Source organism: Nerophis lumbriciformis, linkage group LG02, assembly GCF_033978685.3.
Source record: "Nerophis lumbriciformis linkage group LG02, RoL_Nlum_v2.1, whole genome shotgun sequence".
NCBI lineage: Eukaryota > Metazoa > Chordata > Actinopteri > Syngnathiformes > Syngnathidae > Nerophis > Nerophis lumbriciformis.
Window position 1 is genome coordinate 67,102,387 of NC_084549.2, and position 15,114 is coordinate 67,117,500.

A 15,114-nucleotide genomic window follows, 5' to 3' on the forward strand; every position below is an offset into this window, starting at 1 on the left:
TGTATTTTATTCTTTATCTCTACTCAAGGTTCTTACTATTTTACAAGTTGAATTATTTTTATTTTCCAACGTTCCTCAGATGAGCCATCTGCCTCAGGGGTTATCGGCCGTGCTTGTGGGGCGCTTTGTGTCAGTGTCCTGGTGGCCATAGTCTGATAACCTCCTGGTGCAGATGGCTCCAGTGATAGTGTTTACTCACATGTCTCCTCTGTACTCAGCCATGCAATCATTTGTCTATATAGTTGCAGATGTGTGTACGTTGTGTGTGTGTGTTTGGTATCTGTGTCCGTGCATACGTATGTGATAATGGGGGATATGGGTCACCGGGGTATTGTTTTTAACTCTGTAAAGCACTTTGCGTTGCATTTCTTTTATGTATGAAAAGCGCTTTCTTAAATAAAGTTTGATTGATTGATTATATATATATATATATATATATATATAACGATTCTCGATTCAAAATCAATCCTTTTTAAATAACATTGGGTGCCAGTTTTATGATTAACTACATTCCTCCATAAAATAGATAGACAGCTCTGATCAATTAAAAATACAACTGGATTGTTATATCCCCAAGAATCAAATCGAATCGTGCGGTGCTCAAAGATTCAGAGCCTTAAACTGATAAATAACACGGGAATTACATGTTAATAACATAAAACCATAACATGTTAACTTACAAACTATAAAAACCAAAATGTTTGCAGCACAAACGATTGGGAATGGCTTGGGGAGGTTTTGACAGGGTGGTGCGGGGGTTATGGTTATGAATATTACCAAATGTTTGGCTGCACAAACAAAGCACAAAAGAATGGGACAAGATGGTGGAGATTTGGACAAGGTGGAGGGGCTGGATGACATCACTAGTCAGAACATTTATTTTAGAATAACTTAAAAATGGTCAAATCAAAAACTAAAATGTTTGTAGCAGAAACGAGCACAAACGATTACAACGCAGACTGGTGTATAAAGACAGTATTGCGCCATGACTGCTACCAACTTTAACCTGATGCTACGCGTTTGCGGCGCTTTCTTGGTAATCTTTTTAGGTGTAAAAATGCCCTGTTGTGCAGCGTGAGGAAGCTCCACACGCGGGAATAGCAGAAAGTTTTTTACACTGCTTTTCCAACAACCGGGAAAGAAGACGAGTACGGGAAGGGAAGGTTCGCCAACAACACTGGAGAGCCACTGATTACAGCGTCTTGTGCCAGGTAAACATACAACATGTCTGTTTTGTTCAGGAAAGAACACACAGAAGCTAATAAAAAACAATAACAGAAGACACAAATACATTACAGAGATGGTTTGACAAAAACAGACTATCTTTAAATCGCAGTAAAACTAAAATAATGATATTTAATAGCAGAAGAAGAGAAAGTCAAACACAAGACGGAGACTAAGTAGACATTGAAAGAGTAAAACAAACACAAATTTGAGTGTAATAATAGATAAGAAAATTTACTGAAAATCTCATAAAAAATAAACAACAAAAATAGAAAGAAATATGTCAATAATGAATAAAGCAAAATATGTTCTGGACCAAAAATCAATCCATATTCTCTACTGCTTTTCCGGGCGAGAACAATGGACTCGGACTTGGAGGTGCTGATTCTCATCCCAGTCGCTTCACACTCGGCTACGAACCGATCCAGCGAGAGCTGAAGATCCTGGCCAGATGAAGCCATCAGGACCACATCATCTGCAAAAAGCAGAGACCTAATCCTGCAGCCACCAAACCGGATCCCCTCAACGCCTTGACTGCGCCTAGAAATTCTGTCCATAAAAGTTATGAACAGAATCGGTGACAAAGGGCAGCCTTGGCGGAGTCCAACCCTCACTGGAAACGTGTCCAACTTACTGCCGGCAATGCGGACCAAGCTCTGACACTGATCATACAGGGAGCGGACTGCCAAAATCAGACAGTCCGATACCCCATACTCTCTGAGCACTCCCCAGAGGACTTCCCGAGGGACACGGTCGAATGCCTTCTCCAAGTCCACAAAGCACATGTAGACTGGTTGGGCAAACTCCCATGCACCCTCAAGGACCCTGCCGAGAGTATAGAGCTGGTCCACAGTTCCACGACCAGGACGAAAACCACACTGTTCCTCCTGAATCCGAGGTTCGACTATCCGGCGTAGCCTCCTCTCCAGTACACCCGAATAGACCTTACCGGGAAGGCTGAGGAGTGTGATCCCACGATAGTTAGAACACACCCTCCGGTTCCCCTTCTTAAAGAGAGGAACCACCACCCCGGTCTGCCAATCCAGAGGTACCGACCCCGATGTCCACGCGATGCTGCAGAGTCTTGTCAACCAAGACAGCCCCACAGCATCCAGAGCCTTAAGGAACTCCGGGCGGGTTATGACCGAAAGGACAAGATCACGGGTACAAGCGGCCAAAATGAGTTTCCTCCGCTGGGTGGCAGGGCTCTCCCTTAGAGATAGGGTGAGAAGCTCTGTCATCCGGGGGGAGCTCAAAGTAAAGCCGCTGCTCCTCCACATCGAGAGGAGCCAGATGAGGTGATTCGGGCATCTGGTTAGGATGCCACCCGATCGCCTCCCCCGGGAGGTGTTTAGGGCACGTCCGACCGGTAGGAGGCCACGGGGAAGACCCAGGACACGTTGGGAAGACTATGTCTCCCGGCTGGCCTGGGAACGCCTCGGGATCCCCCGGGAAGAGCTGGACCAAGTGGCTGGGGAGAGGGAAGTCTGGGCTTCCCTGCTTAGGCTGCTGCCCCCGCGACCCGACCTCGGATAAGCGGAAGAAGATGGATGGATGGAATGGATGGATTCTCTACTGCTCACTAGTGTTACCATATCTGAGATATTGTGCAGAATTATGGAGAAATAAGCACAAAAGTACACTTTTTCACTTGGCATGTTAGAAAAATAAAGATGCGTTATAATAATACACAATGAGTGATACAGTACATACGGTGATTACAAATACATTGGAGGCAGGCACCAAAGTTGACAAACTTCACACAAAAGTCACAATCTCTCTGTGATTGTTGGTCCAAAGCTAATGAAGATTTTGGAATTCTGAGGGTAATAAGCTTTTTTTTTGGTCGTTATGTGTATTTTTTACATTTATTGCGCCGTCAAGTGCGTGTTAGAGTGCCTGCTGGTCACAAAACACTGCAGGAATGTAGCAGCAGAGTACGTCAAATATGGCCGCAAAATTGTACTTTGACGAAATAAAAGTATGTTTTATTGTAAGTTTATGAGCTGGAGTATGTTTAGAACTACATTGGTTTATTTTGTCAGAAAAACGAATCAATTGCATGCATCTGGGCAAAGCCGCACACGTCCTTGGTAGCAAACATGGCGCCTGTTGTTTGGTTGGCCATACTCTCTTTATAATACTATCACACAGGTAATACTTTATCCATCCGAAAGATTCTACTCCACACCTATGCCGTGTCCCCCATTAACACGCCAAGTAAAGCCACGCCCTGGCAGGATATCACTTGTCAATCAATGATCAAGAGGCTACTGGGCTTCATCAAATGAAAAGAAAGAGAGCGTCGTCCTTTGACCAATTTAAAGAAAATAAATGAATATGCCGGCACCAGCCTAACTTACATCCTGCAGGTGAACACGTGATTGAACTCTGAACTCACTTTACTGCCTCACAAACACGCAACCAAGTGAATCCAGGTCACTTCTGAAGACTGAAGGAGACCAGACCAAACATACACACACACACACACACGCACACACACGCACACGCACACGCACACACACACACACACACACACACACACACACACACACACACACACACACACACACACACACACACACACACACACACACACACACACACACACACACACACACACACACACACACAGATAAGAAGACGCTTAGACCTACTTTTCCTGAACACGAATAGAAAGCTAATAGGATTCTCTCTGGACACACACACACATGCACACACACACACACACACACACACACACCAGCCTGCACAGCAGCGCCACACGTATACCAAAAAGTGTATTGACGCCAATGGAGATGTCACCTTACCTGTTTGTCCTCTACTGTGGTGTCCTCTGAGTTGCCGTGGTAACCCCCTCTTCCTCTCTCGCTCACGCTGAACACTTGTTGTGTGCGAGCCGTCAACTCATCGCGCCTCAGCTCCTCCTCCTCTTCCCCCTTTATCAATCAGCTTGACTCCGCCTCTTTCTTCTGGGCGGCGTGCCAGCCAATCACGTCCCGCCGGAGCCTGTCGCCTCAGCCAATGAGACGCAGCGCTGACAGATGGCAGTGCAGCTTACCGGTAGACGGTGGGTGGGGAGGGGGTCGGTGGAGGTGTGGTAGACAGCAATTCCGGCGCTTTCCGGCAAGATTAACACACCTGCAGGTTCAGCTCTTCAGGCCACACCCCCAACAGTGATGTCACACTGCATGAGGTCACTGTCTCACACCAAAAGCCATCTTTCACTTCTGCATCGCTCCACATTCACAGTGCACGTGTCCTTGAGAAGGCGTGGCCGGTCGCTAAAGAGGACCACAACAACTCCCAGCGTCAATAAAAACATTTGCAGGGAGCAGAGCGCCAACATGGCGACGGAGGGACGGGGTCAGTGGGACTACCTGCCCAGTGGGCGCAGCCTTAGTCCTCCATCTTCAGGTTGTCCAAAAGGAGCCATTAAAAAGATACCAGGGCACAGTCCTGACGTGTTTCGGCTCCGATCCAGTTCCAGAGCAGTTCCAGGTGGTGGAATTAGAGAAGCGTGTCAGAAAGTGCAGACAGCTGAAGTGAAAGCAGAAGCTTCATGTTCTGCATTTGAAGTTCAATTACAAAAAGAAGGTTTATACCACATGGCACAAAAGTAACAGTTAATACCGTTCAAATTAGGAATTATTATCATTAGTCATTTTTTTACTGTAGCTCAGATTCTACTGTTAAAATAAACGTGGTTACATCGGGTGTCATGACAGAAGAATGATAAATACCATGTACAATAGTAATAATGTACAATTATGTGCAACACTCTACTGTCATGTATAACAGGGGTCTTCAACATGTTCCAGGCCAAGGACCCCAAACTGAGGGAGCGATAGAGCGCCTACTTATAAATCCTGTATAAAATCCTGATTGTGTTTCCAATTGAACTGGCCCTTAAAGGGGAACTGCACTTTTTTGGGGAATTTTTCCTATCGTTCACAATCATTATGAAAGACATAACAACGGATGTATTTTTTTAATGCATTCCAACTAGTAAATACACGTAAATAAAAGGGGAGGTCATCTATTCCGCCCATAAAATTCAATAAGTAACAATCCAAAAACCACCAACAATACTCAACTTACATTTGGTGACTTGAACATTAACAAGTATTAATGATATTGTTATTATGAGCGCTAACGCAGACAAACTACTTATAGCCGTGCCGCGATCACAAACTTGTGTGCCAATGTTGACATGGTCGACTGATCAGCTGCTTCCTCGTTTCCTTGCTTGTCAAACTTTATTGTAGATCATAAATCATGCCTCTCACCTGGATAGTAGAAGGATGAGGGCGTATTCCGACAAGTTGGTACACTTTGACAGCCAATTTAGACCCGGAAATGGCGAGAACGACATGAAAAGATGCTTGGTTCCAACCTCACCATCTTCGTGAGGATTTTGAGTAATTTTTCCATCTAAATGGGAATATATGAACATCCTAGCAGTCGGCATCCCAATGACAGCAGACTTTGTACAGTAAGTGATGTTTCATTACGTTTGTTGGCTGTAATGAAGTCTGCAGTGAGTAATAATCAGTGATGTTAAAAAAAACAAAAAAAGGAAATTATACAATACTACAAACATTTTATACGACGGCGGCGAGGGGGGGTGGGGGGGTTTGGGGGCGGGGGGTTATGTTTTTTATTTTATTTGTCATAAAAAAATACAATCATTTGTGCTTAAGGACTGTATCCCTGCAGACTGTATTGATCGATATTGATATATCATGTAGGAACCAGAAATATTAATAACAGAAAGAAACAACCCTTTTGTGTGAATGAGTGTAAATGGGGGGGGGGGGGGGGGGTTTGGTTGGTGCACTAATTGTAAGTGTATCTTGTGTTTATTATGTTGATTTAATAAAAAATAAAAAATAAAAATAAAAAATGTTTTTAATTTTTTTATTTCTTGTGTGGCCCGGTACCAATCGATCCACGGACAGGTACTGGGCTGCGGCCCGGTGGTTGGGGACCACTGGTGTACATGATATATAAGTATGGGGTCCCCTGTTCCATCTCTCCCTCAGTGTTTCTTACTGGTCTCAAACTGACCAAAGACCAAATTAACCGCTGATGTAATGATAATACATTAATAATATTGCAAGAGTACCCTTTCAAATACAATACACTTTATGTGTCGTATATTCTAACATTGTAATTGGAATGTAAACTTTTGAATATACAAGATATTAAATTAAATTATACTAAAATTGCACTTGATTAAAATCACAACCGAAAGCAATAAAATTGATTCTGTCTCTGTCAAGGAGGGGCTGGTGGACCCTCAAATATACACAACCAAAAAATTTTTATATTATGGCTAAATAAAGTTACTGTGACCAAAAGTATCAGTTATCATTATTACCGCGGTATGGTTGAATGTGCTCAAAAATTACTTATACATACACTCAAATATTGTTATTATTTCTATTTCTAATAACTAAAATAAATAGACGCACAATAAACTTTCTTGGCAGAGGAAACATTAAATATTGTTCTGGCTTCATAGGAGCTGTATTATTTTTATTTTGTTTAAATATATTTATCTTCTTACGTTTTAATTTGTAAAATGTTTTGGATGTTTTGTTTTTGCTAAATACATATCTCTGTTTCAACTCAACACACTTGAGTTTATATCAAACACTTTGTGCAAAGGCAGCACAGTCTTTATGTTCAACATGAATACTGTATCTTATTATGTTCTATGTGAATACTGTATCTTATGTTCTATATTATGTTCTATGAGAATACTGTATCTTATTATGTTCTATGTGAATACTGTATTTTATTATGTTCTATGTGAATACAATTTCTTATTATGTACTATATTATGTTCCATGAGAATACTGTATCTTATTATGTACTATATTATGTTCCATGAGAATACTGTATCTTATTATGTTCTATGTGAATACTGGATCTTATGTTATATGTGAATACTGTATTTTATTATGTGCTATTTGAATATTATATCTTATTATGTTCTATGAGAATACTGTATCTTATTATGTTCTATGTGAATACTGTATTTTATTATGTTATATGTGAATAATGTCTCTTATTTTGTTCTATATGATGTTCTATGAGAAGACTATCTTAATATGTTCTATGAGAATACTGTATCTTATTATGTTCTTTGTGAATACTGTATCTTATTATGTTCTATATAAATACTGTATTGTATTATGTTCTATGTAAATACTGTATCTTATTATGTTCTATGTGAATACTGTATTTTATTATGTTCTATGTGAATACTGTAACTTATTATGTTCTATATTATGTTATAAATAAATAAATAAATGGGTTGTACTTGTATAGCGCTTTTCTACCTTCAAGGTACTCAAAGCGCTTTGACACTACTTCCACATTTACCCATTCACACACACATTCACACACTGATGGAGGGAGCTGCCATGCAAGGCGCTACCAGCACCCATCAGGAGCAAGGGTGAAGTGTCTTGCTCAGGACACAACGGACATGACGAGGTTGGTACTAGGTGGGGATTGAACCAGGGACCCTCGGGTCGCGCACGGCCACTCTTTCACTGCGCCACGTTATATGTGAATACTGTATCTTATTATGTTCCGTGAATACTGTATCTTATGTTCTATGTAAATACTGCATTTTATTATGTTCTATGTAAATACTGTATCTTATTATGTTCTATATTATGTTCTATGTGAATACTGTATCTTATTATGTTATACTGTATGTGAATACTGTAACTTATTATGTTCTATATTACGTTCTATGTGAATACTGTATCTTATAATGTTCTATGTGAATACTGTATCTTATTATGTTCTATATTATATTCTATGTGAATACTGTATCTTATTATGTTCTGTAAATACTGTATCTTATGTTCTATGTAAATACTGTCTCTAATTATGTTCTATGTGAATACTGTATCTTATTATCTTTTATATTGTGTCCTATGTGAATACTATATTTTATTATGTCTATGTAAATACTGTATCTTAATTGTTTGTACTGTAATGTGTTTGTATAAGTTTATATTGGAGTATTACTTTTTTTTTATTGGGGAAAGACATTGTTGTATCCTGTTTTCATGTTAGCATTTAAGCTAGCTAGCAAACGAATGCAAGTCGGTCCATAATTTGATCAACGTGTGGTTATCAATCACGGTTTATTGATCATTTTACTCTGTATTATTACTCTTTATTAATACTCTGTATTATGTTCTATGTGAATACTGTATCTTATAATGTTCTATGAGAATACTGTATTTGATTGTTTTATATTATGTCCTATGTGAATACTATATCTTATTATGTTCTATGTAAAAACTGTATTTGATTATGTTCTATGTGAATACTGTACCTTATGTTCTATGTGAATACTGTATCTTATTATGTTCTATGTGAATACTATATATTATCATGTTCTATGTAAATACTGTATTTGATTATGTTCTATGTGAATACTGTACCTTGTTATGTACTATATTATGTTCTATGTGAATACTGTATCTTATTATGTTCAATGTGAATACTGTATCTTAATTGTTTGCACAGTTGTATGTTTATATAAGTTTAGATTGCAGTATGACTTTTTTTTATTGGGGAAAGGCGTTATTGTCTCCTGTTTTCATGTTGGCATTTAAGCTAGCTGGCAAACTAATGCAAGTCGGTCCATAATTTGATCAACGTGTGGTTATCAATCACGGTTTATCGATCATTTTACTCTAATACTGTAATACTAACCGTCGGGAGGTGTACAGCGGTTATCATTACTATTGTTTAAGCGCGGTTAATTGACTTCTCAAAAATTGACCCAGGTCTAGATGCAGAACTGTTGAAGACCCTGATGTACAATAATGAACAATAGGGTCATGTCATTGTTGGTTTTTCTGCAAAACAAAGGCATAAATAAATGAACATATCTATTCAATAATTACCTCTTCCGGGTCAAGTATTTTATTAGCATTTGTTGCCTTCCGATGTCTGGGCAACCGAATCGGTTCCGTTCGAACAGTTGAGTCCAGACAAGAACACGTTTAAGGTATCGGGGTATTCAAGCTCAGACCATAAATGCCGAATTCGTTGGAAAAATATTGATTTCCAACTGACAATGGCCGTGAGCGACCGTAATTGCCCTTTTCCTTCCAAGCGGAACTTTACACGCATGAGTAACACCGACGATACGGTTCGGCTCGTCCACACGGAAATGAGAAGCTCTTCTCTGGGAGCAACTTTGGCTCTGAACCAAGGACGCGCAGGACAGGTCCAAATCGAATTAGAGGAAAATGGCGAAGGCTTTTAGAAGCTAAATGACACCAGAACCAGAGCATGTGTAGAACCGACAGTCATCACCCTAGGAACCTTTTTGAGTCTACTTCAAGGAGTTCGGCTTACCTCGGGGACGGACGAGGCAACTCGGAGTCAGTACCAGCTTGTCGGTCCCGCTCGCGGTACCGCTCCAATCCACGAAGCACCGGGTATCGGTACCGACAGATCGGCGGCCTGCTCGGTTCCATTACATGGCGGGAAGGACGGAAGTTTCTGTGGTTAGTTTACCTTCTCCACGGTGACTCGAACTTCCGCGTTCAGCCTGTGACGTCATGACTACGTCAGAGCCGGGTAGACCGTGAGACATACTGGATTCAGTCATTAAACGATTGATATAACACACTTCTCTGACTTGTATGTGGCTTAATGACAGTAATAACTGTAAATATTTTTAAAATTTGATACCCTGAAAATATATATATTTTTTTAGGTTTTTGAGCGTTCTCTTTTTTTTGCCAGCAGGTGGCAGCATCAGCAACACAATCCACAATGCCAATGCTCGCTATTAAACTTAAACACAATAGTGGACCAGCTCTATACTCTCGGCATGGTCCTTGAGGGTGCATGGGAGTTTGCCCAACCAGTCTACATGTGCTTTGTGGACTTGGAGAAGGCATTCGACCGTGTACCCCGGGAAGTCCTGTGGGGAGTGCTCAGAGAGTATGGGGTAACGGACTGTCTTATTGTGGCAGTTCGCTCCCTGTATAATCAGTGTCAGAGCTTGGTCCGCATTGCCGGCAGTAAGTCGGACACGTTTCCAGTGAGGGTTGGACTCCGCCAAGGCTGCCCTTTGTCACCGATTCTGTTCATAACCTTCATGGACAGAATTTCTAGACGCAGTCAGGGCGTTGAGGGGATCTGGTTTGGTGGCTGCAGGATTAGGTCTCTGCTATTTGCAGATGATGTGGTCCTGATGGCTTCCTCTGGCCAAGATCTTCAGCTCTCGCTGGATCGGTTCGCAACCGAGTGTGAAGCGACTGGGATGGGAATCAGCACCTCCAAGTCCGAGTCCATGGTTCTCTCCCGGAAAAGGGTGGAGTGCCATCTCCGGGTTGGGGAGGTGATCTTGCCCCAAGTGGAGGAGTTCAAGTACCTCGGAGTCTTGTTCACGAGTGGGGGAAGAGTGGATCGTGAGATCGACAGGCGGATCGGTGCGGCATCTTCAGTAATGCGGACGCTGTATCGATCCGTTGTGGTGAAGAAGGAGCTGAGCCGGAAGGCAAAGCTCTCGATTTACCGGTCGATCTACGTTCCCATCCTCACCTATGGTCATGAGCTTTGGGTCATGACCGAAAGGACAAGATCACGGGTACAAGCGGCCGAAATGAGTTTCCTCCGCCGAGTGGCGGGGCTCTCCCTTAGAGATAGGGTGAGAAGCTCTGTCATTCGGGGGGAGCTCAAAGTAAAGCCGCTGCTCCTCCACATCGAGAGGAGCCAGATGAGGTGGTTCGGGCATCTGGTCAGGATGCCACCCGAACGCCTCCCTAGGAAGGTGTTTCGGGCACGTCCGACCGGTAGGAGGCCACGGGGAAGACCCAGGACACGCTGGGAAGACTATCTCTCCCGGCTGGCCTGGGAACGCCTCGGGATCCCCCGGGAGGAGCTGGACGAAGTGGCTGGGGAGAGGGAAGTCTGGGCTTCCCTGCTTAAGCTGCTGCCCCCCGCGACCCAACCTCGGATAAGCGGAAGAAGATGGATGGATGGATGGACAATAGTCACTCATTTTTTAATTAATTTATTCTTTCCTTCTCTCGCCGTCTTGGTCTACCTCAGTGCTTCTCAAGTAGTTACTAACTATAATATTGTATACTTGTTAACATTAAATAGAACAAAACAAAAATAACTATAGAACAACTTACCACAAAGGATAACTTAACATTGTGTTTAGTCTGTAACATAAATATTTAAAGTGCATCAATGTGCCTGAAATAAAAAAAATGTTTTTATTAAACTGTAAAAAATTTTTTTAATCCTTTGATACTAAAACATAGAATGAAATAAACTCAATAAATAATAATACATTTACATTGATCAGCAACATTACCTTAGTCCAGGGGTCGGCAACCCAAAATGTTGAAAGCGCCATATTGGACCAAAAATACAAAAACACATTTGTCTGGAGCCGCAAAAAGTTAAAAGCCATATTACATACAGATAGTGTGTCATGAGATGTACATTGAATTAAGAGGACTTAAAGGAAACTAAATGACCTCAAATGTAGCTACAAATGAGGCATAATGATGTAATATGTATATTAATAGCATGTTAGCATCGATTAGCTTGCAGTCATGCAGTGGCCAAATATGTCTGATTAGCACTCTACACATGTCAATAACACCGGCAAAACTCACCTTTGTGCATTCATGCACAAAGTTAAAAGTTTGGTGGACAAAATGAGACAGAAAAAGGAAAAAACACGTCCTAGGAAGTCGGAGAAAGTTATATATGTAAACAAACTAAGGTGAGTTCAAGGACCGCCAAAATTAGTAGGACAAAACGGCGCTCGCCAAATACTCGAATCAGTGAAGCATGTTTAATATAAACAGTGTGATTTATAACAATTAGGGAGGTTTGTGTCATGTTTGTCCTCCTACAGAAAACATACTATAACAAAAAATATTTTTTTCCCCCCTCATCTTTTTCCATTTTTCATACATTTTTGAAAAAGCTTCAGAGAGCCACTAGGGCGGCGCTAAAGAGCCGCATGCGGCTCTAGAGCCGCGGGTTGCCGACCCCCGCCTTAGGAGAACAATATAAAAAAACTTTAACTTACAAAACAAAAATGAATGAAACAATTTGTGCTGATTTCTTTTTATTGAAAAAAATTCATATTTTAGGGAAAGTAGTCAAAACAAACAACTATTTTTCTGCTTGCCACAACCTTCATAATTTTTTCTCAAATGAATGCACTTTATCTGATTGTATTTGATTAGTTACACTCAAACGATTTCTCGACGCAACAGAATAAAGCTTTTATCCATTTAATTGTTACACCCCAGGTTAAACTCTGCATGGCGGCCATTGCGTCCGTTCTTTAACCCTTCCCTACTCAAAAATCTCTCCAGTGGGTCGGCACCTGCGCCATCATGTACGGACTTGGATATCAGCTCCACGGAGCAGCGAGTGGCCGTCTCTATGCGTTCTAAAAGAGTGGAACTGGACACTCAGGACATAGAAGCTTTGTCATCCACTCCGAGGAAAAAAAGAAGGAACGTCCGAATTCCTGAGAGCGTATTTTGTAACACTTTGCCATGGCACTGGATTCGAAAGCCAAGGGGGAGGGTTAAAAGAAGGTGGAAAGGGGAAGAGTGATAATTCGGACTGAGAATGAATCTATCGTTTTACCGTTGCGATGCGTGGGTTAATGTGTTATTTGAGTAAGACCACAACTGTCGATTATAGTTTGGAGCGCCACGCTCAGAGGGTCTAACGGGGTATATTAAAATCGCCCATGATAAGTATATTATCTGCAGGAGTCACTAGGCCAGCAACAAACTCTGAGAATTTGCTGATAAAGTCTGAATAAGTAGTGGAGCAACTGACCTCACCGTAAGAACCTCCAATGAGTTATATTCATTATTTAGGTGAGGGTTAAGGTTAAATATTTAAAAACGTAACGTTTGAGAGCTTTAAACATTAACCTTTCTTTCCAATTTCAGCTTCTCCCTGTCAACGAGTCGATACTATGAGTGATTTTGGCTCATTTTTTTTCCTGATGCAACCTTGGCCAGGATCATAACTCAAACCCTGTGCCATGCCAGGTATTAGAAGTGTGTACATTTACACCAGCAGGGATATGTAAATAAACGTGACCCTAAAATCATGATATTTGAACTGATATGATAAAAAACACTTTGATACTTTCGCTTTTTTTCTGAGTCTGAGTTCAAGAATATGGATTTTAATCCGTACGCCATGCCTCACACCCCTCTCTCGCACACTCACACGCACACACACACACACACACACACACACACACACACACACACACACACACACACACACACACACACACACACACACACACACACACACACACACACACACACACACTCAACCAGTTCATCTGGTTCAAGGTGGGTCCTGGAAGCAACGCCTCCTGCAAGGAGTCTACACCTGACCACGAAGCAGATGAGCTCATACGGCGCGTCACTCACGGCAGGCATCATGGCGGCCGGCAACCACGCGGCGATGCTGACAGAGTTTGAGTTTGAGAGACGCTTTGACCCAAGTGAAGTCGTTCGCTGGATGCAGGACAACTGGTGAGAACTATTCCGCGTTTGAATTATGGTTCGGTCGTAGCTTTGATTGACTGACAGGCTTCATGACAATCTGTCAGATCCTCCTGGTCATCGCGACAACAGGGCACGGGTCGGTCGGCGATGGTGACAGGGGGAGTTGATTACTTTGCTTTTTCTGCTCCGCAATGATTTGTTGAGACGTGTTTAACAGAAGCACAGAAAAAAAAAATACAAGAAAAGCTGGAGTATTGCGTTATTGCGTGACGGCTGATTCATCACACAATCTTGGAATGTGTGTGACTCCACATCTAGTCTTTCCAGGTGAGACCACGCCAGGCCACGCCACGCCCACCAGTAGCCAAAGCGGCCTATCAGAGCGGCGTAAACGCCTCCGAGGCTGTATTTTATAAGTCACGCTGGAGGCCGGCGCTAGTGGAAGTGCCAATGTCCCGCTTTGCTGGGCTTTGCTGGGCTTTGTGTGACATTGCGTTACGGCGCTGACGCAGCAAATTCTGTGCGCATGTGTGGTCTGCAGGAGCATGTCGTTCGCGATCTGCGCCTCGTACGTCGCCCTGGTGTTTGGAGGTCAGCACTACATGAGGCCCCGCCCGAAAATGAACCTGAGGATGCCGATGACTGTCTGGTCGCTGTCGCTCGCCATCTTCAGGTCAGCGTTCACATTCGTGTCAGCAACCTTGGCTGTGTTCTTATTCTGTTCCCGTGTGCAGCATCATGGGCGCCCTGCGTACGGGGTCCTTCATGCTTCACATCATCAACAACGGTGGTATCCGGCGGTCCGTGTGTGACCTGATCTTTTATGATGGACCCGTCAGCAAGTTCTGGGCCTACGCCTTCATGGTGAGCAAGGTGCCAGAGCTGGGTGAGTCCCATTTCCTGTTTACCTGTCCGCCATCAGCCACGCGTGTGTGTGTGTGATGTGTGTGTGTGTGTGTGTGTTGCCAGGCGACACGGTCTTCATCGTGCTGAGGAAGCAGCGCCTCATCTTCCTGCACTGGTACCACCACATCACTGTGCTGCTCTTCACCTGGTTCTCCTACAAAGACATGGTGGCGGGCTTCGGATGGTGCATGACCATGAACTACATAGTGCACGCGATCATGTACAGCTACTACACTGCGCGCGCCGCAGGACTGCGCGTGCCCCGCGCCCTGGCCATGGTCGTCACGTGCGCCCAGCTGGGGCAGATGGTGGTGGGCGTGGTGTTGACCGGGCTGGTGTACAGCTGGACGCAACACGGCGACTGCCCCTCCAACATGGTCAACATCACCTGCGGGGGACTCATGTACTTCAGCTA

At 42.9% G+C, this 15,114-nt stretch overlaps 2 protein-coding genes across 4 annotated transcripts in view; one reads left to right on the forward strand and one right to left on the reverse strand.

Moving 5' to 3' along the window:
* psda (pleckstrin and Sec7 domain containing a) overlaps window positions 1-9,805 on the reverse strand; it is a 35,641-nt gene extending 25,836 nt beyond the window's left edge. Inside the window, exons 1-3 of one of the 3 annotated variants that reach the window (XM_061967312.1) lie at window positions 9,625-9,805; window positions 4,605-4,764; window positions 4,035-4,508 (exon numbers count right to left, since the gene is read on the reverse strand). The gene's annotated coding sequence lies outside the window, so the exon portion shown is untranslated. Of the gene's footprint in view, window positions 1-4,034; window positions 4,792-9,624 lie in introns of all 3 variants that reach the window. The other 2 variants (XM_061967294.1, XM_061967304.1) reach the window with 2 other exon arrangements.
* A 3,806-nt stretch (window positions 9,806-13,611) lies between these two features.
* LOC133615625 (very long chain fatty acid elongase 6-like) overlaps window positions 13,612-15,114 on the forward strand; it is a 2,064-nt gene continuing 561 nt past the window's right edge. Inside the window, exons 1-4 of the mRNA XM_061974399.1 lie at window positions 13,612-13,820; window positions 14,335-14,466; window positions 14,528-14,679; window positions 14,763-15,114. The exon at window positions 14,763-15,114 is cut by the window's right edge and continues 561 nt beyond it. Of these exons, the coding sequence (XP_061830383.1) occupies window positions 13,690-13,820; window positions 14,335-14,466; window positions 14,528-14,679; window positions 14,763-15,114 (767 nt within the window). The 5' untranslated portion in view covers window positions 13,612-13,689. The remainder of the gene's footprint in view (window positions 13,821-14,334; window positions 14,467-14,527; window positions 14,680-14,762) is intronic.